At 36.7% G+C, this 24,265-nt stretch overlaps 3 protein-coding genes across 4 annotated transcripts; 1 reads left to right on the top strand and 2 right to left on the bottom strand.

Annotated features, from left to right (window-relative positions):
* The first annotated feature begins 2,904 nt into the window (after positions 1–2,904).
* On the top strand, positions 2,905–11,109 carry LOC137719882 (phosphoinositide phosphatase SAC3-like). 2 transcript variants are annotated; one of them, XM_068458878.1, is made up of 17 exons: positions 2,905–3,399; positions 3,486–3,762; positions 4,025–4,229; positions 4,308–4,473; positions 4,885–5,107; positions 5,496–5,572; positions 6,043–6,230; positions 6,307–6,404; positions 6,650–6,783; positions 6,881–7,009; positions 7,457–7,838; positions 8,013–8,134; positions 8,395–8,508; positions 9,064–9,252; positions 9,689–9,862; positions 10,036–10,147; positions 10,335–11,109. In XM_068458878.1, the coding sequence occupies exons 2-17, from the start codon at positions 3,655–3,657 to the stop codon at positions 10,452–10,454; spliced, it is 2,541 nt and encodes an 846-aa protein (XP_068314979.1). In that variant the 5' UTR covers positions 2,905–3,399; positions 3,486–3,654; the 3' UTR covers positions 10,455–11,109. The 2 variants fall into 2 exon arrangements, with proteins under 2 accessions (XP_068314979.1, XP_068314985.1); XM_068458884.1 differs by having other exon boundaries at positions 2,905–3,762.
* Positions 11,110–11,359: 250 nt separating this feature from the next.
* LOC137719896 (eukaryotic translation initiation factor 3 subunit K-like) lies at positions 11,360–13,724 on the bottom strand. The gene is made up of 8 exons (XM_068458889.1): positions 13,427–13,724; positions 13,274–13,330; positions 12,795–12,845; positions 12,641–12,703; positions 12,278–12,328; positions 12,133–12,199; positions 11,893–11,975; positions 11,360–11,755 (listed from the first exon to the last, which is right to left on the bottom strand). The coding sequence occupies exons 1-8, from the start codon at positions 13,550–13,552 to the stop codon at positions 11,552–11,554; spliced, it is 702 nt and encodes a 233-aa protein (XP_068314990.1). The 5' UTR covers positions 13,553–13,724; the 3' UTR covers positions 11,360–11,551.
* Positions 13,725–18,594: 4,870 nt separating this feature from the next.
* On the bottom strand, positions 18,595–23,994 carry LOC137717845 (kinesin-like protein KIN-7B). Its single transcript, XM_068457336.1, has 15 exons — positions 23,886–23,994; positions 23,159–23,411; positions 22,842–22,931; positions 22,639–22,739; positions 22,416–22,529; positions 22,255–22,336; positions 21,890–21,957; positions 21,730–21,789; positions 21,519–21,643; positions 21,034–21,232; positions 20,824–20,916; positions 20,591–20,680; positions 19,578–20,513; positions 19,180–19,490; positions 18,595–19,087 (listed from the first exon to the last, which is right to left on the bottom strand). Exons 2-15 carry the CDS (start codon positions 23,388–23,390, stop codon positions 18,760–18,762), a joined length of 2,829 nt encoding a protein of 942 aa, XP_068313437.1. The 5' UTR covers positions 23,391–23,411; positions 23,886–23,994; the 3' UTR covers positions 18,595–18,759.
* Between the last annotated feature and the right edge of the window lie 271 nt (positions 23,995–24,265).

Here is a 24,265-nt window from a genome sequence, read left to right as displayed (position 1 = left end):
AAATATTCGTCGCATGAAGGTAGAAGAAAAATGCAGGTTGATGGATATTTGGCGCCAAAATCTTGTTTGACAAAGATTTTATTGCGGGCAGGAGGAGATTTAACACCTTGTGGTTGTGGTATGGATGTTAACACAACGAGAGTGTATATTAGGATAAAACTTTTTCAGTGTCTCATTGTCATAAGTTTTTTTTTATGTTATACCATGTGTATTTTTGTTTTCAAATTACAAAATAATTACGCTAAATTAGTCTAAATTATAAGGACATAACTTGAATACGTATAGGGTGAAGCACAATGTTATCTAGTCAACTTGCTAAAATTATATTGTCCTCTTGTATCATGTACCGATGTAAATTGATAACACTTCAACAATTTTAAATTTTAACTTTATAGAATATGACAATAACAATTGTGCTATTCATATCCAAAAATTGCTCCAATCAAACTACCTTGCAAATACGGAGACTTTGAACACGTGGAAATCCCACCAAACCAAGGCATCAATAATTGAACAGAGCATTGAATTATGAAGCACATTTTTATCTTGGGAGTTTTAACGAAAATATCATAATGCTGTTTACTTTAACGAAAAATCATATTTTTACACTAAAAAATCAATCATGGTACTATTCACTTCACCCTTTATTTTGTCTTTATCGTTAAAACTTAAAATTTTTAAATCATTTTCATTAGTTTCTCTATTTTTATTTTGTTCGTATTACTCTCTCTTTTTTAAATAAAATTTACTTGTATTTGTCAGTTTGTTCTGAAAGGACTTCTTATGTCCTAACGATGATTTTTGTATATGTACTATGTAGAATGTGAGCTCAACTCATGTAAGGGCAATATGCTAATGTCAATAGAAAAATAATATGAAGACTCTTAAAGTAGGATTCTTTATGAATTTTTTGTTATTTTATAATTTAATTTCAATTTCTATATTAATATTATGAGTTAAAAAAATTTATAAAAATATCACTTTTAAGAAATTCTCGATAGCATATACTAATGTGAACGGTGATGCTAATCAATTTCAATTATTTATAGAAGAGTGACAGATGTTAAATAAAGTGACAAGAAGTCATGGGTGCAACTGCTTCCAGGACGAAATCCGAGTGGTTTAATTTCATGACTGCACTTCACATCAACCTGTCGATCGCCCGATCGTTCTCAGCCATCAGCAAAATATATATTTTTCCGACCAAGAAAAAAGCAATGTGTGTATAGTATATGAAAACAAATAGATCAATAAAAATTGATACATGTCACAATCTTTAATTTCTGGTACGGCAATTGAAGTCAAAGCGGGATGAGGATCCCATCCGGATCCAAATGGTGGGAATCCAAGAGATCCTCCCATCTTAGTCGTTCATCGTATATCGTACGGTCAGTTTTCGTCATGTATTATTTATGTTTAATTTTAAATAATAAAATTCAAATGATTTATGATCACACGATATACGATGAACGATTAAGATATGAGGATCTTTAGAATCTCTATCATTTGGATCTGAATGGGATTCTCATCCGTCAAAGCCAATGGAGCTTTCTCGTTCTACAGTCCGTGAGTGACTCGTTCCTTTCATAACATATCAGATGTGAACTTGTTACTTGTTTACAGTGCTTTCCCTTAACCGCATTACGCGGGTTAGGGTTAGGGTTATAGTTCACCGGTTGTTTAGAAAGATGACAAGATCCAAGTAGTAACCAAAGGATATCAAATCAAGTAATAATTTTGAGCAAGAGATTTGTACCCCAATTGGTTTTGAGTTTTTGATCTTGCTTTTGATGTCCCGAGTTTGATTCTTTCCTTACACAGGATTGCTTATCAAATCAAATAAAAAATAATATATCGAGATAACTCAGTGGTTAGAGACGAATTACAGACCCTATTTCACACGACACATCCTGAGTTCGATTGCTAGCGCTCGTGAATCACACGATAGGGGGCATTGGCCAATGAGTGTGAGTTTTCCTGTTAACAATTAGAATTTGATATTCATATTCCGCTATTCCTATCTGAACTCTTGGTTAACAAAATATTCCGGAAGGGTTGATTGCCATGACGAAACCACTGGTTGATCTTTTTTTTTTTTTTTTTAAAGGAAAAAAAAAACGCTGTTAACACAATGGTGACATGAGAATAATTGGCAATTAAGCTAATGACACACGTTAATTATGGTTAACAACGTTAATTAACTTCAATAATTGGTACTTATGTTGTCGGCTGATAAAAGCCTAAAAGGAATTAAGTAGAAACCAAGAACAGCTGAAATTGGCAACAAATTTTAATGAAAGATTAGCAAAAATTAGCAACTAATTACATGAAATTTATCGTAATAAATTAACAATAAAAACTATACGTTTTTTTTTTTTTTTTTTTAAAACAGAAAATGACTAGACTAAGTCTTACACAGGGCTAGCCATAATAACATGGTTCAAATTCATTTTTTAACAAGAATTGAATTTCTCACTTACAAGTAAATAAGAGTACCTAGAAACAAATTATAATGAAAGATTAGCAAAAATTAGCAACTAATTTCATGAAATTTATCATAATAAATTAACAATAAAAACTATACGTTTTTTTTTCAACAGAAAATGAGCTTACACAGGGCTAGCCATAATAACGTGATTCAAAATTTTTTTTAACGAGAATTGAATTTCTTATTTATAAATGAAAAAATATACCACTGGATCATAATTTCGAGTAACGACCTTTTTCAAAACATTAAATAAATGTTTGGACCGTCTGACCTGGTCACCCAAGGTTGTGGCCTCCTTTTAGTCCGTGTGAGATCTCCTACCCTTTTCTCACGTTTCTTCTCACAGAAAAATACCAAATCATACCAAAAATAAAACAAAACAAAACAAAATAATATATAAAACATGAGTAGCAATAATTAGGTCTCTGTTCCTTTTCGTCTTAAATTTCTACAGCGCTGTAGTGTTTCAGGCTTTCAGCTCTCGACGCCCCTTTCTTCTCGAACCTCCCAACTCTTTCTATTTTTCCACAATTTATTTTCTTTCATTTTGCGTTTGTATTTATCATCCTTCTCGCCCCCAAAATTTTCTGCTTGATATTCTCCGAGTTGCTGCTTTTCCCTTCCATATAAAGCTTCCATTTTGAAACCTCCATTTTCTCTCTCCTCTTATCTTTCGTCTCTGCGTTTTCTCTGTATATATCTATAATTATACGTATATATTCCGATTGCCTGCTTAATTTTGGCAATTGGGTTATTCGATCCCGGAAAAAATCGATTCTCTGACCCCTTTATTCGATTTGCTTGATTGAAAAGATCAGAAATTTGAACCAGGAGGAGCTCAATTTTGCTTTCCTGAAACGAACCCAGATTTGGATTTGCGAATGGGAAGAGGAGGAGCTGGAATTGGCAAGGTCAAAGTCTGCAGCTGAAGTTTTTGAATTTTTTTTGTTTTTTGTAAAAGCTGGGAATTTGATTGTAAATGTTGTATTTGAAGCAGCCAAACCCCACAATTCATACATGGGGTTCTTTAGGTGAATGAAGTTCGAGTAGTTTTTCGGTCGTACAAGATTTTGTGTGGCTTGGATTTTGGTTGTTCTGTGCATGCCATTCTGATAGAAACCCTGAGCCTGAGGCTCGGGGATCTGAAAATTTCGAAGCTTGAATCGATGGCGTCCTCAGAGAATGAGCCTCTGTCTCAATTGTGTGGCGACGAAACTCGGCCTCCTCCTCAACACGTAGATATGCAGAAATTCCGGCTTTATGGGACTCGATCGGTAATGTTTCAGCTGCGTTCGATCCGTTCATGTTCAATCTGTTGTCATTTGGTGGACTGAAAATGTTTACATTGTTTAACTGTGAAGTTTCTCAAAAATGTGTTTTTTTTTTTTGTATTGCCTCCATATGAAATCTCAAATTTGTAAATTTATGATATGTTTAGTTATTGCTGCATTTTCATCAGTTTAAATGTTAATTGTGCTTTGTGGAAACTGGGTTTCAATGCGTACTAACTTATACATTTTCATTTTCATGCCTCAGAACTTTTACATGATTGGGAGAGATAAGAGTAGAACATATTGGAGAGTGCTAAAGATTGACCGGTTGGACCCTTGTGAGCTTAACATTCGTGAAGATTCTACTACGTACACCGAAAGAGAATGTTCTGACCTGTTGAGGCGGATACATGAAGGGAACAAGGCCACTGGTGGATTGAAGTTTGTTACCACTTGTTACGGAATTGTTGGTATAGGACTTTGACATCACTTTCAATTAATGAAAAATCAAAATAATTTCACTACTCATTTTGGGTTTCTGCTTTCAGGATTTGTAAAATTTCTGGGGCCCTATTACATGCTGCTTATCACGAAAAGAAGACAAATAGGTGCCATATGTGGTCATACGGTCTATGCAATTTCCAAGAGTGAAATGATACCACTTCCAAATTCTTCTGTCCAATCCAGTACCACTAATTCTAAAAATGAAAACAGGTCTTTAGTCCATTTTGCTTGTACATGTATTTATTTAGTGGACATTGAAGGAAACAATGAATATTGCTCAGAAAAATACTGTATTTTATTCTTCTATTTGAAGGGAATTACTTTTTTATGATGTGACATTCTTCCCCTCGCTCTATAAGAATGTCATGATATGCTGGCATGGAGGTATATATGTAACTGAATTTCTGCAAATATTAGGACAGACTTGTTAAAATTTAGTGAGTACATTTTCAATCCTATTTATGGAGAAGCATTGTGTTACCAAGGTTTATGTTGTAAAATCTTTTCATATTCTTTGTTACAGTTCATCCATTTTGCTATTTTTCTTGCCAAATGTTTTATTCTAAAATTTTTGTGTGGTTTCAACTGTTAATGATTTCTCTACTTCTTTGATGGCTTCAGATATAAGAAGCTCTTAAGCACAGTGGACCTTACAAAGGACTTCTTTTTCAGCTACTCATACCATGTTATGTGTAGTCTGCAAAAGAACATGTGTAAGAATGAGAAAGGACATGTCCTTTATGAAACCATGTTTGTCTGGAATGAGTTCTTAACTCGGGGAATTCGGAATCACCTCCAAAATACCGTTTGGACAGTTGCATTGGTTTATGGCTTCTTTAAACAGGTGAGGTTTGAACGGTTTTTAGACAATTTGGAAAGAAACTAGTAATGCTTTATCTGGTTAGTTTAATATGTAGCACTTTAGTGCAGGTTTCAAATATACCCGTTAATGGGGTATTTAACTTGTTTTAACTGCAAAATTTGGTACCTTTTACTGCCCTTTGATACAAAGGTTCTCACATCTTTGGTGATTTCATTTGTGGAGTGAATGAAGTCCTGTAGAAAATTATCTGTTCAAGTAAATGTGCTTTTGTGATTTTTACCTTCTTAAGATCTTTACCTGCTCTTCGTGTTTCAAAATTTATGGCAAAACTTGAGTGCAGTCTTTCTGTCCTCTTTTTGATCTTTATTTTTGGATTTTATACTGATGGATTAATGATATTTAAATGTAGGCCACTTTCTCTATATCTGGACGTGAATTCAAGCTGACCCTTATTGCAAGACGTTCGCGTCATTATGCGGGCACCAGGTGAGGGGGCATTCATACTTTGGTTCCCTTATCGAATTCCATGCTTAATATGAATGGATGCGTAGACATAGTTTGAGAGAACTGGATTGGCTTTCCGGTGACTATGTTCGAACTATTGGCTACTAGGTTTGAATAATCCTGTAAGATGTAATCTGGAACCCTCTATTGCGGTACATCTGAGATATCTTCTGCTGATTATGTGATCCGTACTTTAAAGTAGATAAAGCGATGGGACTATCTTTATCATGATTGTCAAAGTTGTGATGTGATATTTTCTTCTTAGTATAGTATAACTTTAGATTTCTCGAAGCTGTGTAACATGATTAAGATCTTTTACATTTTTTCCTTATGTATGACTGCCTACTTGTATGTGATGTTAACATATGTATTTTTTTTTTTTTTTATAGGTTCACACGCCTATTGACATGTTTATATTGTGCATGCCTCACTTGTTGCTTTTACTCATGTAGGTATCTGAAACGAGGTGTTAATGAGAAGGGAAGAGTAGCTAATGACGTTGAGACAGAACAGATTGTCTGTGAGGATGTTCCTGAGGGGTTTCCTATGCAAATAAGTTCTGTTGTGCAGAACCGGGGCTCAATCCCTCTATTTTGGTCACAGGAAACCTCACGTTTAAATATCAAACCAGATATAATATGTATGTCCTTTGAATAAACTGCATCTGTGAAGATTTATTCCGTGAATTCTTGTTGCTAACTTTTGTCTCCTCCCAGTGTCAAAGAAGGACCAAAACTATGAAGCCACTAGGCTTCACTTTGAAAATCTTGTCAAGAGATATGGGAACCCCATAATTATTTTGAATCTGATCAAGGTAAATTTTGTCAGCAACAGATTCTATGTTGATGCTGTGTATCGTATTAATATTCATCATTTTCTTTTTCTTGCTTTCTCAAATTGCATGTCATCGGAGAAACTAATTTTCACCTAGAATCTTGCCTTCTGAACCTAATTGTAGTACATATGCTGAACTGAAATTGACATGTTCTTTTTGGTTGTCTTCTTGCCTTCTTGGTTTATGTTTCTGCTCTTGCTTATCTTTTTTTGGGCAATCAACAGACACAAGAGAAGAGGCCTCGAGAGTCCATACTGCGTACAGAGTTTGCTAATGCAATTGATTTCATTAATAAAGACCTATCTGATGAGAACCGTCTGAGATTCCTTCACTGGGATCTCCACAAGCATTCCCGGAGGTATAGCTTCTGGTTGGTTTGTAATATTTATTTTAATCATGTGGTACTCTAAATTAAATTGACTGAAAAATGTTACCATTTTTTCTCCTCCATCCAGCAAAGCTATAAATGCTTTACTACTCTTGGGCAAGGTGGCTACATATGCCTTGACACTAACTGGGTTCTTCTATTGTCAAGTTAACCCAGCACTGCGACCTGACAGTGTCATTAAGTGGGCTTCCCCTGGGTAAGTTGTCATCTCATTTTGATGGTTTTCATGCTCCAATTGCTGTTTGTCTTGTACTATAAACTTGTTCTATTGCTTGTCTGTTATAATTTCCACCATTTGTTCTTTTTAGTCATTAGAAGAAGAAAAATGTAGATATAACGGCAATTATTGTGCATTTATTGTTTTTGGTGTCCCTCACTAAACCCTTGAGAAACTTTTCTTCTTCTCTCTCTGAATTGAAAGATATTTCAACCAGTTTTCTGCTTGCTTTTATACTGGGCAACAATTTTCCATTTCCTGTTGGGCACTCTCTTTGAGAAAGTGGTTGCACTTTTTTGTTCACTACCTTCGTAAAGATTTACCCTCAAATGATAAGATAATATGATCTCATAAGAGGTTTACTGCTGTATATTGCTCTTTAGCAAAATGCTGTGAAAGAACATTGACAGTGTAAATGTGGAACAGGCATTTTGACAGTGGTAACTTGTCTGTTGAAATACATAATGCTAATGGTGATGAGGTAGCTAATGGTAAAGAGGATGCCGATAACATAGGGTGTAAACCAAGTGGAGGCAGAAATATTGCAAATGGTGATCATTCTGTCAAGCCATCCATGTTCCAGAATGGGGTGCTTAGAACCAACTGCATAGACTGTCTGGATCGCACAAATGTTGCTCAGTATGCATATGGGTTGGCTGCATTGGGACACCAGCTTCATGCTTTGGGGGCTATAGACAATCCAAGGATAGACCTCGATGCTCCTTTGGCTGATGACTTGATGGGATTTTACGAAAGAATGGGTGACACACTTGCACACCAGTACGGTGGTTCCGCTGCTCATAACAAGGTAAGAAGTTTGATTTCGCATGTTGATGAATTAATATGCTTTGGATCTGATGGTTGATTAGATATTGGCACTATTACAGTGGTTCCAACTCAAAACATAAAAATCATTGGTTAATCAATGACCTTGATTTTATATTTTTATCTTTAAAACTTTTGAACTTGTAATTCTGCACAGATATTTTCTGAGAGAAGGGGTCAGTGGAGAGCAGCAACTCAGTCTCAGGAGTTCTTTAGAACTCTTCAACGGTATTACAGCAATGCTTACATGGATGCAGAGAAGCAAGATGCAATTAATGTGTAAGTTCTGCACCAAGTCTCAGTCTCGTATTTTCCTGTTGAACTGTTTTTCAACTTCAGCGCTGTAAAAAGGATAGTTCTTTCCCCTGAGCTCTTCTGCCTGCTAATAAATGTTATAACTTATTGTATTGTCGCCTGTCTTGAAACTGTTGTGTTTTATAAGTTCCTGTTTGCCGATCCTTGGATTGATTTATGTTGGTTTTTATTACTGCTTGCATATAGTGCTAGAATTGACTCTATTCCTTTAATATTTTGAGCAGATTTCTTGGGCATTTTCAACCACAAGAAGGTAAACCTGCACTGTGGGAATTGGATTCTGACCAACATTATTACTCTGGGAGGGATGAAACAAAAGATAAGGATCTAGATGGAAGGTATGTCCTAATTAAAGCCTCAAGAATTCATTATTTATGTCAGAATACATCAATTTGAGTCTCCAACTCTGTGCATCGCACAAGTCATGCTGGGATTTCCTTTAACTCATATGCGATTGTCCTGACATTAAAGTTGCTTGGTTTGCATTTTCTATCCATGGAGGCACTGGGAGAAAACCCTGTTGGTAACTTGGCATTTCATAGAGTAAATTTAAATTCAATCGTCGTTTTGTCCCATTGTATGTTTTTAGCCACCGCATCAGAGGAGCCTTCGGTCCAAAATGGTTGTGAAATTGAACCTTACAATGAAATATTTGCGCTTATTTGTGTGCGTACTTTAACCCTCTGAATATTTTGCAATGAATTTTCACTAACGTGATCCTTGATGAATATCTTTTCCTTAAACACGTGTACCAAATAGTAATGATAAATGGGCCATAACATGTGTTTGATCTTGTATTTATTGTGTAATTTTCAGCTGCTTTCTACTTACGCATATCTCCTACAATTTGATTGCTGGACCATTTGCTCACCTGATAGCTTTTATATCTGTAGGTCCATTTTCAAAAGATGTTATTCAGATGGCAACATTCTTCGAGAAAGCAGCTCACCTATTTCATCCACACATGTTAAGCAGAAATTTACAAACCCTTGTATGCCTGATCGATCACAACAAGAAAGCAAGATTCTTTCAGAGTCATCACCTGATATATCAACTTCTGAGAGTGATATTGCATTTTCAAGGTTTTCTTACAACCCTGTCTTCATTGGTTCAGTACTTTCCTTGGTAGATGCAGCAAGCAAACTGCTGTTTGTTTGGTGCTAGGATTGTCGAAACGTGATAAGGTAATGTCTCTATTGTTAGGTAACTTATCCTAAATTGGAAACCAATCAGGAGAAGAAACTTGTCAAAGAGCACATGAGAAACTAGGAAGTCGGAAAAACGTAGTTGATTTATAGAGTATGAAATAGTTGATTTTAGAATGAATCCTGTTTTCTCTTCACTATAGCACATGATATGCCATAAATTCTTTCTTGTGTAGAATGGAAAAATCGGAACATAAAGACATATAACCAAAATGGGTATATTATAAAAGTAATATTGTGATTTGTGAAGACTGGATAATACGGTTTTTGCTATACATGTCACGACGCTTCAATGGTTTTGGTATCTCTGTAGGTACACTCCTTCAATGCCTCGCAGGCAACTTTTTGGAGAGTTTCAAAGATTCCGGTGTGAAAGTGATCATATTTACTATTCCGAACAAGGAGATTCGTACAACTTCTCAAACTTTGTTGACCTAGACTGGCTATCATCATCTGCAAATTCTTGTGAGGAGGAGCCATTTGAGAGGTACTTTTTTAACCGAGCTCTGAAGAGATACTATTCTTGTTGATCATGGAAAAGAGGTTAACAAAATTTTAAGAGGATGAAAATCCTGAAAGCCTGTTTTCTTCCTTTTTTCTTTTTCGGGGTGGTGTATTTAACATGTATGTTGGCTGAGACTTGAGATGCAATAATTGCAGGTCGTCAGTACTTACAAACTCTCCAATTGAGGGGCAATCATCGGAGAATGTTGTTAATGGAATAATGGGGGATCCGACTCCGTCTACGAGTGAATATGGATCAAGCTTGAAGGTAAGTAACCATCTGCAATTAATATCTGCAATGAATATTATCATTTAATAGGAGCCGTTTATGAAACCAAGTGATTAAATTCTGCGGTTCTGTAGAATTTTGTTCCTTATATTTTTCTTCACTTCAACATATGTCGCCGTTTTCATTCGTTGATATTTCTTTTTTGTTGTGGCCTTATGTTCTGTAGGGGAAGGAGCAGACAGGAACGGGGTTGTCCCTTAATAATGGGGAGAGTTCCAATGTTCTCGAGGAGTACCCCGATAGCTTTGTGAACTGGGTCAACTTCGGAGAGACGCTATGCCACTGAAGTTCTCAATCAATTTTCCTCAATAATTCGTTCCTGCCTTCATTTGGCTCGAGCATTTTCCAAAAGACGCTGATCCACGGATTAGAAGCTATTAGAGTACGTGTTAGTGATATCGGGAACAATGGAGAAACAAAGGCAGTGGAACCGGCGTTCCACTGGCGTTCGTGAGAGGATACTATTCCTAGAGGCAGGTTGTCCCGGCCCTCGGGTACGATACAGCAGTGATTTGTTCATGAAAAGAAGACGAAACAAAAGTCAATCGGAGGTTATACCAAAGTACAAATGAGTAAATAGTCAACAGTTAAGAGATTCTTTAGGAGCACTTTCTCCGTCGGTTCATGGATAATAGATTTCAATCTTGTAAATATTTTGCTCGTTGGAGCTCCACTTTAGAACTGCAGGCCGTCGATTCTTTTATTTTCCGTTGTGTTAATTCGTGGACCGGCGAAAAAACTGACTTTGCCGGGTAACTGTTGCGGAATATCAGACCCTACTGTTGTAGTAGTACAACTGATGATGCAGCGATTCTTGCCTTTAAGCGCTTATTTTAGGCTTAGCCTTCCAAGACTTGGCGTTTGGCATAAAGATTCACTGTACAAAATTCATTCAATAAGTTGTCCAATTTGGCCCAATAAAAATTTCACCATTTAATTAATCCCAGTTTATGTTGAGAGCGTTTATTTCGCATTTAGAGGTTTCAAGTTCGATTCTTGCTCTATTATGTTGTATGTACAATAAAGAGCTAACAATATGGGTTTATTTGTTCTTTTGTCACGATTCCATATTCATGCTCATAAGACCAAGGCCGATGAAGCAGAGCCGGTCGAAGAGCCGGTTGAGGCTGCAAAGAAACTGGGATCGAAAACAGCAAAAAGAAACGGACAGAACAGAGAGGAAGAGTCCTGTTGTGCCTCGAAAATTTTTTCCAATAACAAAATTGATAGCTTAAATAAAATTACGGTCAAGGAATCCCGCCGGAGTAAGCAGCCGCCTGGTTTTCGACATAAAACTCAAGAAGTCAAACAGAGTAAAACAAAGCTACAGAAGACGGAATGAACCCACTGAGCCATAAGCACGAAGATCAGCAAATATGATGATCAACCAAGAATGGGGAAGATGCGAGCCACGTGCTCTAATGGAATGCCATCGTCAGTGTTTTTCTTCAGCTCAGGATGGTTAAATTCACTTCGAGGTAGGACAATGAGTTGACCCCTGCCTTGAACTTTCTCAAGAATCCAACCGCTATTAGCTACATGGTGCTCAAGGAACTTGTCCAGGGCTAAACCTTCGATGTTGATAGCCTATGACATAGCACAATTGATTACACGTTTTGCGGAGCACAATATACAAAATTCAGTGACCTCCCTCAACTTAGTATAGTGGTAGGGTTAAACAGTCCTAAAAACTATGCGGAGTATGTACAAATTTAAAAATATACCTCAGCAAGCATAGATTTGGGTACCCTTTGATAAGTCAAGGAAAGAACATGAATTGCATAGGCTTGGATTGCTTGCTCAAAACCTGCAACCAATTCTTCTGTAAGTCCGTGCATAACATAAACACACAACATGAAAGAAAGATGACAATCACAAAAACCAGTAGCAGGACAAAACCCATAACAGTTCCAGAAATCGAAACCATGGATCTCACGAAAGCACAAAACAAATCTATAAAGTACCTGGAACAGCTTCAACTATGTGACGATTCTTGGATGCTTCATCCCAGAATTGACTGAATTGTCCAGTCTGCAAAGGGAAGAAATAGGTTTATAAGCTATGCATGAGTATTGAGTACCGAATCAAAGACAACAGAGACAAACATACCTCCAAATAGTGAGATAGAACAATTAGTGTCTTGAACTGCTCCTCCATTTGCTAATAAAGAATTAGCGCAAACAAGAGAGAGAATTAGCTGGACAACCTTCGTTGGCCAAACGTTGAACAACATTCACCATCCAAAAATATCTCAAATTTTTATAATGAAATTTGTCAAGATGATAAAAGAGAGAACCAGAAACTAATGAAAGATGAATAAACGTGGAACTTGAAAACCATTCTGCAATTCTGACTCGCACACACAGAGTGCACGACCTATTTGAAACCTCGGTCACCCATGTGAAGGAAAATAAAGAATTGTAACCGAGTATGTAATACACTGAAAGAAGGAAGCAAATGAGAGAACTATACCACTCTTTCTGGAATTAAGAAGAGACAAAGGCTGAAATCAAGAGACGGCATTGCCATCAGTGCCTGCACATCAATATAACACTCATAAACATTAAACACACTTCATATTTACAGCTAAACGAAAGATTTCAAAGCAGCAAGATTCAATACAGACCTTGACCAAGATGTGGGACACAATTTGGGTGCTCATACGATTTGGCTCAAACTGCACTCCAAGCGGAAAAAACAACAAAGTTCAGTTTTGCAGTAAATTATAGAATCCAAAACCAACCGATTAAAAATAATTCAGATTTGCAGTAAATTACGGAATCTAAAAACACAAACCAATTTTACAGAGTTCAGATTTCCAGTAAATCACAGACTCTAAACCGAAAACCAACTAAAAAAAAAATCAGCTTTGCAGTGAATTATGGATTCTAAAACAAAAACCAACTAAAAAATATTCAAGACCAATTAACCATGCATCTTTGCAGGAAATTATGGATTGCAACAAAACAAAACCCAATTTAAAATTTTCACTTATGCATTAAATTCTAAATCAAAAAAAAAAAAAAAAAAAAACTCAGCTTTGCAGTAAATTACAAAACCTAAAACAAAAAACCAATCAAAAACAAAAACCCAATCTCAAATTACCTGATAGAGGCGAAGAAGGCAGAGATTGGCATCGAGACTGTAGGTTTGCGAAGAAACCTAAAACAACCAAATCACCCAGTCATTCAATCGAAACTAATCAAACCCAAGTATCGGTTTCCATCAATCAAAAGACACAGAGAGAGATATACAGACCTGCTCGTTGACGTAGTTTTCGAGATCGGGAAGGATGTCGGGGTTGTACGGATTCACGGCGAGCAGCTCCTCCACCGCGGACGCCACCTGCTGCTGCTGCTGTTGCTGCAGAACCTCTCTTCCCATTATTCGCCGATTTATGTATTTTATTATTCTGGTTTGATTATTCGAAATAATATGTTTTCTGTGAATTTTGTATCTTCGTTATCCTTCAATAGCTCTGTAAAATTGGAGAAAACGAAAGGAGGCAGAGGAGGAGGGTTTGAGGGTTTAGGGTCCTTTCGCGTTAGCGATTGGAGTCGTGCCAAATTACTTATATACCCCTTACTTCCTTTTTGGTTTGGGAGACTCCATATATAGTTGAGTAAAGCCCGTAAAAGGATGTGATATCTACACATCATATTGTACTTCTCACACATTTTTTTAATTTTCGTCCGTTAGATTGGATGAATTGAAGAAGTTCAACGAACCAAAATTATCAAGGGGTGTGTGAGAAGTAAAATGGGGTGTGTGGATAGCACACTCCTTGGGTAAATTGTCGTTTGACCCTCTGAACTATTACTCTCGTTGAAATTGATCCCCTGAATTATTTTTTTGGTAAATTAACCCCTGAACTATTTGAAATAAGCCAATTAACCCCTTGACGTTAGATTTCGTCTATTATTCTGTCAAATTCAAGGGCAAGTTAGTCTTTTTATCATCAATTCTTACATGTTACTTATAACTACCAATAAAATTATGACATGTGGAATGACAATGTGAAATGTTCCATTGTGTAAACGTTTGGTTTCTTTATGTTTCTTAAGTGCTATAAGTTTTTGAATTATTCTGTGTCTAAGTGTTATTGTTTTATTAGTGGTTATAACCCACAAGTAAGAATTGACGATGAAAGACTAATTTGCCTTTGAATTTGACCATATAGTGGACGGAATATAACGATAATGGGTTAATTAGCTAATTTTAAATAGTTCAGAGGGTTAATTTACCCAAAAAAAAATAGTTCATGGGACCAATTTCAACTGGAGTAATAGTTTTAGGGGTCAAACCACATTTTATCCTATATATTTTGGTCATGATATTTCTTTCTTTTTTTTCTTTGGTTTTCTTTTAGGTAAAAAAAAAAAAAGGGAAAATCAAAATAACTCTAGGTAAATCAAAATTTTCGTTACAAATTTATAATTTAATTCAAGTGGGAATTTGATTAATAATTGTAATTTAAATTGGTACAGTGTGGAATGTGCTATATTATTGGCGTACAAACTTTGTACATTAATTTGGTGTGCGTAGCACCACTTAGAAAATAAACTTGAAATTTGATCAAAACCTGAAATTTTAGTTGTTTAACAGTAAATATCTTATTTTAATTCATGAATAGAATTTGATTTAGAAAAAATAACTTTAGAATTAGAATTGAGGAAAAAATTGATGCTAAAATGGAATTAAGAAAAATATATAAATCTCACGAACGCAATTTTGGGTGCACCAACTCTACTTTAGTATATCGTTTTAATAGAGGCCAAAAATATGATGTCACATTATATGATAGCAGGGTTACATAGAGAGGGGCATTAGGCCATCTCCAACCGATCTAGCCAGAGGGCCATAGAGTCGAAAATAGTCCGTAATAACACAAAAACCGTCTCCAACCGAAGGCTAGGCCAAAGGGCTCGTAGGCCCCACCGGGCCAAAAACACCAAATCAGGCCCACCAGCTAGCAACGGCTAGCTGACAGGTGACCGTTGGATTTGATTTTTTTTTTTTTCCAAACAAAATTAAAAATATATATATTAAAAAATTCTCATTGTTTCCTATAAATACCTAAGTCATTCCTACACCATTTCTCACATAATTTTCACAATTCTTCACATTCTATTCTCTTACCTCTTCCAATAATCTTTCCTTCAAAAATTTTCAATAATTTTCAAATGACCGCATCTGCAATGAAAGGTAGGGCTTGGAACCGAAAAGAAGATGAAACTCTTTGCAGGGCTTATAGATGGGTCTCGGAAGATAGTGTGAGGGGAGTTCTCAAACAAGTGACAGTGTTTGGACTCGTACGTTCAAAAAGTACTATGAGTTATACGAATGCACCACTCCACCAAATTCTCGAAACCACGAAGGTTGTTCTTCAAGATGGAAAAAATATCTTCATCCAAGTTTGAATAAATGGCATCAAGCAGTGTTAAAGGCCAAAAGCAGACATGAAAGCGAAGCCAATTACTACGACGAAGTAAGTGTTTTCACAAGTTATTTTAAATATTTAATTATATTACATTTAATTAAATATTTAATTATATTACATTTAATTAAATATTTAAGTATATTACATTTAATTTCATAAATTAATGTCCTTTAATTTTTCTAATTATATTTTCTAGGTACGCCAAGTGGAGGAATTGTATATGGAGGACAACTCGAAACCCTTTAATCATCACAGTTGTTGGGAAATTTGTAAAGGGTGGGTGTTATTTGAAGATCCACCTCAAGAAAGAGTTGGTCTTATGCCAGTGTTCGGAAATGCAGCCTCAAATGCAGTTAGGGATGAATATGGATCTTCTACCATTCAAGAAACAAGGGTAGAAAATCCGTCTTCGGGTGAAGGTTCCATACCTAGGGCTATGATATGAAACAAGGCCCGAAAATTGAAGGAAAATGGCAAGGCAAATGATGATTACGCCTTTCAACAGGAAATTGTGACCTCATTACAATTTATGGCGGAGCAAAATGACTTTGTCAAGGAAGAAAGGAACCGTAGGCTGGCCAGAGGGCTCGTTTTAGCTCTCTGGCCCTCCAAGAAATTAATATTTTAATGAACAGTGCAGGGTCATATTTCTTACCATCTTCAACTGAGGGTCATAGGGCCAAACATAATTTATTATTTAAAAACTACAACTTAAATTCAAATCCAATGGCTAGGCTAAGTGACATAAGCTAGCCATTGGATTTTTTTGGGCTATAAATATGGTGGATATTGGACTATAGTTCACACACCTTTGAATTCAATTTATTTCAATTCAATCGCTTTCAATTCAAGTTTGCAATAAATTCCAACTTTGGATCCTCTTCGGATTCCAACTGGTGGTCCTCATCCAATTCCAAATTCCAACGTTTAAGTTTCATGTTGTTAAATGTTTTATTTTTATGTTGTTTAATGTTATTTAATGTTGTTTAATATTATTTAATGTTGTTTAATGTTACTTAATGTTATTAATGTTTAATGGTTTAGGAAGTTATGGGGGATGAAAATTTTTTTTACAATTTTTAAAACAAATTTTGTAAAAAATATTAAAAAAGAATAACGGCTAGCTGCAATTTGAATTTCAGCCCCGCTCGAGGCAGGCTGGCTGGCTAGTTTGGGCTGGCCGATTGACCCTTTAGCCCTTTTTTGTCCAATTAGGGCCCACGAACCCTTTGGCCTGGCCCTTGGTTGGAGACCATTTTCAGGCTATTTTCAGCCCTCTAGACCCTTCGGTTGGATATAGCCTTAGTATGTGAGGGATACCCTCCTGTATTTAAAAAATTGTAAATGTGAGGAATTGGTTGTTTCTAAATGGATATCTGGGAAGAAAAAAAAAACCCCCTTTTATCTGATTGGAATGTTCAAAAAGGAATTACAAACTATTTAAACCCAAAAGAGGGTTGAAGTTTTACATCCCAAATACTGCAAGACGGTTGAAGAGCGTTTATATTTATACCCAAAATCATTATTAAGTTTAAGGATTAAAGAAATTAATGTGAGAGTTTAAAGATTAAAATTAGGGATAAAGTTTAAGGATCATTGCTACAATCAAGCCTAAAACAATGTAATTTTGAGGATTTGGTTGTTTCCAAAGAATTGGACTTGGCTGCTGAAGAATTTAGCAGCAGGTCCTGCTTACAATCAATTCTGGTTGAACACATGTCCAAGTTTTGATTTACACGTATCCAGCCGGAATTGGTTGTAAGCAGGACCTACTGCTAAATTCTTCAGCAGCCAAGTCTTTTCCATTTCCAAATGGATATTTGAAAGATAAAAAAAGTATTATTAAAGAAACTGACATTTAAAATCCATAAGAAAAAATATAAATAAATTTTTTTTTTTTTTTAAAAAGGGTTGATTAATAGTCAATCCAATGTATGTGCTACAGCAGATTGGAATGTTCAAAATGGTATTTAAACAAGAATGGTTACAAGATTATTTCTCTTTTACCTCCCAAAATAGCACAAGATTGTTGAAACACGTTCATATTTGGGCAGTGTTATTCACATACCTATTTTTACTTTTCAAATACCTTTGTTAATTTTTGTTCATCGATCTTCATCAATCATTCAATTTGATAGTACGAGTGTGAGAGATAAAAATAAGTGTGTAGATAGTACCACCCTTATTTTTATGCCTCAAGTCATGTGTTCAAGCCCATGAGTTCAAGTGACATATAAAATTCTACTAAAATAAACCTTTACAATATTTCATCAACGTAAATGCGAAGTTTAACCTTTGGCAAGAAGTGTATACTTTTCGCAGATGCTATAGTGTTGATAGATGAAACGCAGGAGAGAATAAATGCGAAGCTTAACCTTTGGCGGGAAGTGTTGGAAATTAAGGGTCTTCACCTAAGTAGGTCAAAGACTAAGTATATGGAGTGCAAGTTTAGTGGAATGGGGGACCGAATGAGAAATGAGTGAGGATTGAAGATCAGGAAATACCAAAGAGTGAACGTTTTCATTATTATCTTGGATCTATCTTGCAAAATGAAGGAGAATTAGATGGAGATCTCAATCATAGAATACAAGCTAGAGAGGGCTCAAGAGAATTTTATAGGATAACAATAAGGTCAACAATGTTTTATGGTACGGAATGTTAGGTGGTCAAAAAGCAACACTTGAAAAAAAAAGTGTAATAAAAATGAGAATGCTTCGTTGGAAGTGTATGGCACACAAGAAAGAATAGGATTAAAAACGAGGATATCCGAGTTAAAGTAGGAGTGACCACAATTAAAGATAAGATAAGAGAAAATTGGTTAAGATGGTTTGTTGAATACCTACAGATGCTCGGTTAGATAATGCGACTATGAGACAGAGACTCAAGACAAAAGGGGTATGTGAAGACTTTGAAAGAGATTATAAGAAAAAATATGTAATACTTGAAGCTAACAGAAAACTTAGCACAAAAACGAGTGCAGTAGCATTATAGGATTCATACAACAGACCCCACTTAGTCGGATAAGACTTGGCGGTGGTTGTTGTATTCATCGCATCAAAGCAATACATACATCGCAATTCCTTGCGGTGACAAACTTTTGTACAACACAACCTTCATTGCAACAGTGAACAGAAACCACTTCACTACTTGTTTACAGGTTCAAAAGATTTGATATCAAGTTCCACCCCATCCACGTCTTCTTATCAGATGGGTGCGCAAAGTTGAGTTCAAACATCTCCTTGCTAATGTGCTCACCCGATTCACAGAAGCCCACCAGCTTCGCAACAATTTCAGCGCTTTCCTGCACGTTTTGCATGTTATGGGGGTCTGTCCACAACTTGTTCACCAGCTGCAGCCTCCTCTGTTTCCCTCCGGGCGGAATCTCCCATTTCGCATACAATATTTCTCTCTCGTCCGCTGTCAGTTTAGAACTCACCCTCTTAGCTAAATACTCCCTCTCTTGCTTGAGAGCCTTGATGCTGCAAGTCATTAAATATCAAATATTTCAGCAGATTACTTCAAATACTTGATCAGTCTAATTAGAATACTAAAAACACTTTGATGGATTTACCTTGCTGCAACGGAGCCTGCTGGTTCATCCCCTAAAAGCGCGGGGCTTGCATTTCCAAGATCCGAGAAGTGTTGCTCCAACCATTGCAATCTTCTGAGTTCGACTTCCATGTAGATCTGGTCAGAAGGTTCTCCCTTGAATAACAGATAAAACTGGGTGCGGTGTATGATCGAGACATGGCACAGGTGCCACAGCATGATGATTTCCTTCCTATCCTCCTCAAAAGTCAACTCCCATGTCCCAGGAAGAGATTCATCTATATTATCCATCTCATCGATCACAGCGTCTTGATCTTTCTCCAATGCAATAACCTGAAGCCATATATAATGTATAATATAATTTTGAACAAAGCATCACTAGTACTCTTGAAATTGAAGAACATGGGAAATGTATCTTACCTGGCACAACAGAAGGTGCTTTTGGTATGAAAGCTTCGTCACCCGTTCTTTTAACTCAGTCACATAAGATTTAATGCTCCGTATATTCTCCTCGGCAGCATTCTTGAACATCCTCTCCATTTTCTTTACATTAACTGTGTTTGAATACTGCACACCAGGACTTCCCTCTTTGGATGACTTACGGGTACCATTTTCGTCACTCTTTGGTGGAGTAACTTTGTATCTCCCAGCCGCGGTTTCATCACTAGGCATAGCATCGTTGTTCTCAGGAACCTTGTTTTCAGTCTCATATTCCATCACTCTACGAGAAGGGTTCAGAGGTGAGCAAGGGGAGCGAATTAGGTGCTGCATGTTTGGACTATTGCTCAAGTTGAAAGGAAGAATCTTCTTCTTTTTTGACGGGGCCTTGCATTCTGGAATTTCCTCACTATTTGAAAATGAAATAACCAGCTGGTCTATCGATTTCTGAACATTCTCAAGCTTCCTTTCTAAAGATTTAATATCTTCTGCCTGGGTTTGCCAACGACTGATCTCATCTTTCAGGTTGGCCCCATCTCCGGTCACAGATTCTTCTGAAATGGATCTAACAGCTTGTATTTCCTTTATTTCAGACAGAAGCTTTGCTATAGTTTCAGCAGTTTCTTTATTTCCGAGCTGATGTGAGGCTACTTCCTTATGCAGTACTTCAAGTGCTCGATTTGCCTCATCACCAAGCTGCTTCTGTCTTTGCTCAAGTTTTCGAATTTCATTCACAAGCATGGATGGATCTGTAGAAGTAACTGATCTCCTTACCATAGCCTTTCTTCGGTTTGCACCTCTGGTTCGGGACCGTGGAGTTACTGGAGTATCTCTACTATGAGAAGGAACTATTTCATTCTCTCCAGGAAAAGAAAGACACCTAGCGACTTGACCAGAAGGTCCACATTGTTCCGACCCCTGGAACTTTTATATGTCAACAATTACATTAATCCAGATACATAGAAATCATTAACATATACAAACAACAATAGTACCTTCTGCACTTTCTTTGCTTTGCGTTCTGATTCAAGTAGTGATTGTGCGAGGTCTCTTTCTCGCTTTAGCTCTTCCATTTCCCTTTCCATCTGTCAAAGGAAGTTTCTTCACAGTTTAGCGCCAGCACATAGGTAGAATGACATTATTTTCAATTTACGCCAACGAGCAAGTTTGACGATAGTATTTAGTATTTGACTAACAGAAAAAAATATTGTATTTCCAAGCACCGTACCTGTTGGATTTTCAAGTCCTTTTCTTCTAGTATAGACCTCAAATAAGAAGGCTTTGGACTTCGTAACTCTGCTTCAAGTCTGGCTACTTCCTTCTGCAAATTATGTACACGAAGTTAGACTAGTTTTATTTTTAAAACTTTAACTAATTTGCAAGAAATAAAAATTACAATTACACAATCCAGAGACAGAATTGCAGTTAATTCTTGTACCATGTTTATTTTCGCACTGTTCGTGACTTCCTTGGCACTAGTTGCGAATGAGAGTGTGTTCCTTGTTTGCTCTACATGACTTAAAGCTGGGCTTATGGTACATATAATAGCTGTCCGAGCATTTCCCCCAAGTGACGACTGCAGTAATCGTGTAAGTTTTGAATCCCTGTATGGTATGTGACCACTTCTTTTTCCACCGCTGTGAAAGAAAAATTTGTTAGATAGCTTGCATGCACTTACATGTTCAACAAATTAAAACACAGGAATTCTCCGCATTTATCCCAAAAACGTACTTTTCTTTTTTAGATACCGCTGCTGAGCATGGACTTCCATGCTCACAGATGAGTACAATAAGTTTCAAGGTTTTTGTTACCACCAAATCAAAAGGCAGGATAGGATAAGTTGAACTTGTACATATAGCACAAAACTAAAGGAGCAAAAGCTACGGATGCTCTAAGTCATCAACATTTTGGCAATAGCTTTACCTTAGCTTCCTGATAACAGTTGTGAGTGTCAACAAGCTACGGTTAATATGACTACCTTCCTTCAATCTTGTACCATCTGCATTCGTTTGGGAGGCGCGTTCACTTCCAGCAAGGTCCACAAGGTTCTGCAGATTTCCAGAATTCTAGTAATTCTATTGATAAAAATTTCGTTGTTGTTTGCTACCAAACACCTGAATGAGGATAAACATACCAAACTGGCTCCAAAAGCTTTCATGGACCCTGAACTCTCCCGGAGGCTGCTTTCTATGGTCTGAAGAAAATTAAACAAATTGGTAATTCCATCCTGAAGCATTTCCAGTGAAAAACATAACATAAACTCTAAATACGAAAAATTCATTATTACAGTATACCAGCCTGATTATCTGATGCGATCTTGAGCTTTTGTCATTTAGAGAAGTTTCTCCCACTTGCCTCTGAGCTGCAAAGACAACTTTACAGTTAGATCATTCATGCAAAATAGAAAATATGGTACAAGGATCATCTTACTCTATGCAGAAAGGTTTTTACATTTGGCCACCAATTTTCAAATGGGAAAATATTTTCACCGGATGATAAGAAGGTAATGTCAGTAGCTTAGGAAAGACGACTACAATCGGATAGTTAACAACACATTTGTTCATTGGAACAACAATTGTAAAGCATCAATTCAACAAAATCACCTCAAGTTTTGGCCAAACAGCTTACAATTTGCAATGAACTTAAATTAACAGATTACCTTCACAAATTCCAATTAAGTGCCTCAAATGTTCGCCATTCTGAACAATTTCTTCCTGTGGCTTGTCCACGATGGTCCCTTTCTACATTCAGAAAGGGCATGAAATGTTAACATGAAAATGAATCCATTTGATCTCCATCATGAAAGTTTCTTTTGTATACCTCGGAGTCATCCAAAAGCCGAAGCGAGCCTGATTTGCGTTTCAGGAGGTCAACAACAGTTTCATTATATATCTCCAAAGCAGAAAATTTCAGAACAAACTCCCTTTCTGGCGTCTACGAGATCAAAAAGAAAGCAACAAGGGCATAAGTACAAAATGGTTACAGCAATGACAAGAGGATTCCCAAAGCTATATAAAAGATCATAGTATGAACTATGACTTACATTCTTGATGTGTTCGAAGATGTCCCTCACTGCATTTTCGGTGATTCCTCTCATGGTAAATGTCTTACCACTACTAGTTTGTCCATACGCAAATATTGTTGCTGTCAAAAGAAAAGGTAGGAAACTTACAATCGGAAAACTTCCATTTGGCACAACATAAAATGTATACAAAAGTACAGGTTACCAGCTCAATGTTCAATTACCGTTCATTCCTGTAAGTGCAGATAAAGCAACATCCTTGGCTCCTTCTTCATAAACCTTCTGAGTTGAGCACATCGGGCCAAAAACCTTATCTATTGTATTTAAATCACAACAAGAATTTACTTGAGTAAAACAAGTCTGCCCAGAAACTGCCCTCCGAAGAAAACAAAAAGGAACGTACTTTCCTAAAACTACAATATTGTAGATCAAAATATTTTCGTAAATCCAAACCTCTGCGCGGTTGACAAATTTCAGCAGTGAACACAACAAGACTAGCGAAAGCACAGGAAGAATACGAAAGTTTTCATATAATGCATACCAAAGGTGTAGGAGTTTGAGGGCCGCTCATGATTCGGGTTCTTGAATACGATAGTGTGCTCATCCAAGCAGTCCCAAGCTATAAGATCATACAACGCCTGCTCTCTGCGGTTTAGTGGCCTCAAACGAACTGTAACTAAAATTTTCTCCTCACTGACTTTAGAACCGCCCGGAGTGGAGCACGGGGTCCTCCGCACCTTAGTAGACGGTGTTGCTGGTGTCCCCGGCATCATCTTCACTTGCTAAACTCCACTCTATAAACCACAGAAGCAAAATCAATCGGAATCATCACCGATCATAACAAATTCAATACTGCAGTAAGTTGATGGTAAATCAAATCACATTTTCGTTCTTCAACAATCCAGAGATTTCCTAATGGTGACAAAGAGACTGCTTTTCTTGGATTGCAAAATTTAACAGAAACAAATTGGAGCAAACGAAACCCTAGCTTCACGAACAAATTAAACTATTAGTATAAAGAAATCAAGTTCAAATCTTAATAACCTAAATCAACAAAAAAAAAAAATCAAACTATCAGACTCGTTTCAAATTCTTGATATTTTTGGCTCTCAACAAATTTAACCTGAAAAATTAAAACTACTTTAAAAAAAAAAAAAAAAAAAAACAGAAATATTTAAAGAAATCGCCGATTTATGCACTAAAACTTCATGAATCCAAAAGCACTGCAATCATGGGAAACAGAGAAATAGAAAGAGAGAAATGCTTACTGTAAAACTGGAGTTCTTGGAGGTTTGAGAGTGCCAGTGAAGAACTGCAATGCCGTAGAGAGAGAGAGAGAGAGAGAGAGAGAGAGACGGAGATGGAAGTAGAAACGGCTATTTCAGGCGTGAGTGCTTGCGTTATTTAATTTCGGTTAACTTTTCCGTCCGCTTAGGCGCACCTGAAGTGAGAACATAAAAGATTTGTTTCCTAATTTTTGAATTTCTGGCGCCCGGGTGTTGGCAAGCAGGGAGGACGGGGGTTAGGACCCACGTCAGTTACGGACACGTGTCACCCGTGCAGTAGTCACGTTCTGAGTTTTCAAACGGAAACGGGGTGATTAATGTCAGGGCGTGGAGCTCGAAGACGGGGCAGAGCTGGAATATTA

Source organism: Pyrus communis, chromosome 1 (assembly GCF_963583255.1).
Source record: "Pyrus communis chromosome 1, drPyrComm1.1, whole genome shotgun sequence".
In the NCBI taxonomy this organism is placed as follows: domain Eukaryota; kingdom Viridiplantae; phylum Streptophyta; class Magnoliopsida; order Rosales; family Rosaceae; genus Pyrus; species Pyrus communis.
Note: the sequence above shows the minus strand (reverse complement) of the source record. Positions and strands in the feature narration are given on the sequence as shown.

Coding starts and splice junctions, on each gene's coding strand:
- LOC137719882 (XM_068458878.1), top strand. CDS start 3,655: ATGGCGTCCTCAGAGAATGAGCCTCTGTCTCAATTGTGTGGCGACGAA. Junction 5,573..6,042: donor CGTCATTATGCGGGCACCAG/GTGAGGGGGCAT, acceptor TTACTCATGTAG/GTATCTGAAACGAGGTGTTA. Junction 6,784..6,880: donor CTCCACAAGCATTCCCGGAG/GTATAGCTTCTG, acceptor TCCTCCATCCAG/CAAAGCTATAAATGCTTTAC.
- LOC137719896 (XM_068458889.1), bottom strand. CDS start 13,552: ATGGGAAGAGAGGTTCTGCAGCAACAGCAGCAGCAGCAGGTGGCGTCC. Junction 12,704..12,794: donor TGTCCCACATCTTGGTCAAG/GTCTGTATTGAA, acceptor ATTGATGTGCAG/GCACTGATGGCAATGCCGTC. Junction 12,329..12,640: donor TCTTAATTCCAGAAAGAGTG/GTATAGTTCTCT, acceptor ATTCTTTATTAG/CAAATGGAGGAGCAGTTCAA.
- LOC137717845 (XM_068457336.1), bottom strand. CDS start 23,390: ATGATGCCGGGGACACCAGCAACACCGTCTACTAAGGTGCGGAGGACC. Junction 22,530..22,638: donor TCTTCGAACACATCAAGAAT/GTAAGTCATAGT, acceptor TTGATCTCGTAG/ACGCCAGAAAGGGAGTTTGT. Junction 19,491..19,577: donor AGCACCTTCTGTTGTGCCAG/GTAAGATACATT, acceptor ATATGGCTTCAG/GTTATTGCATTGGAGAAAGA.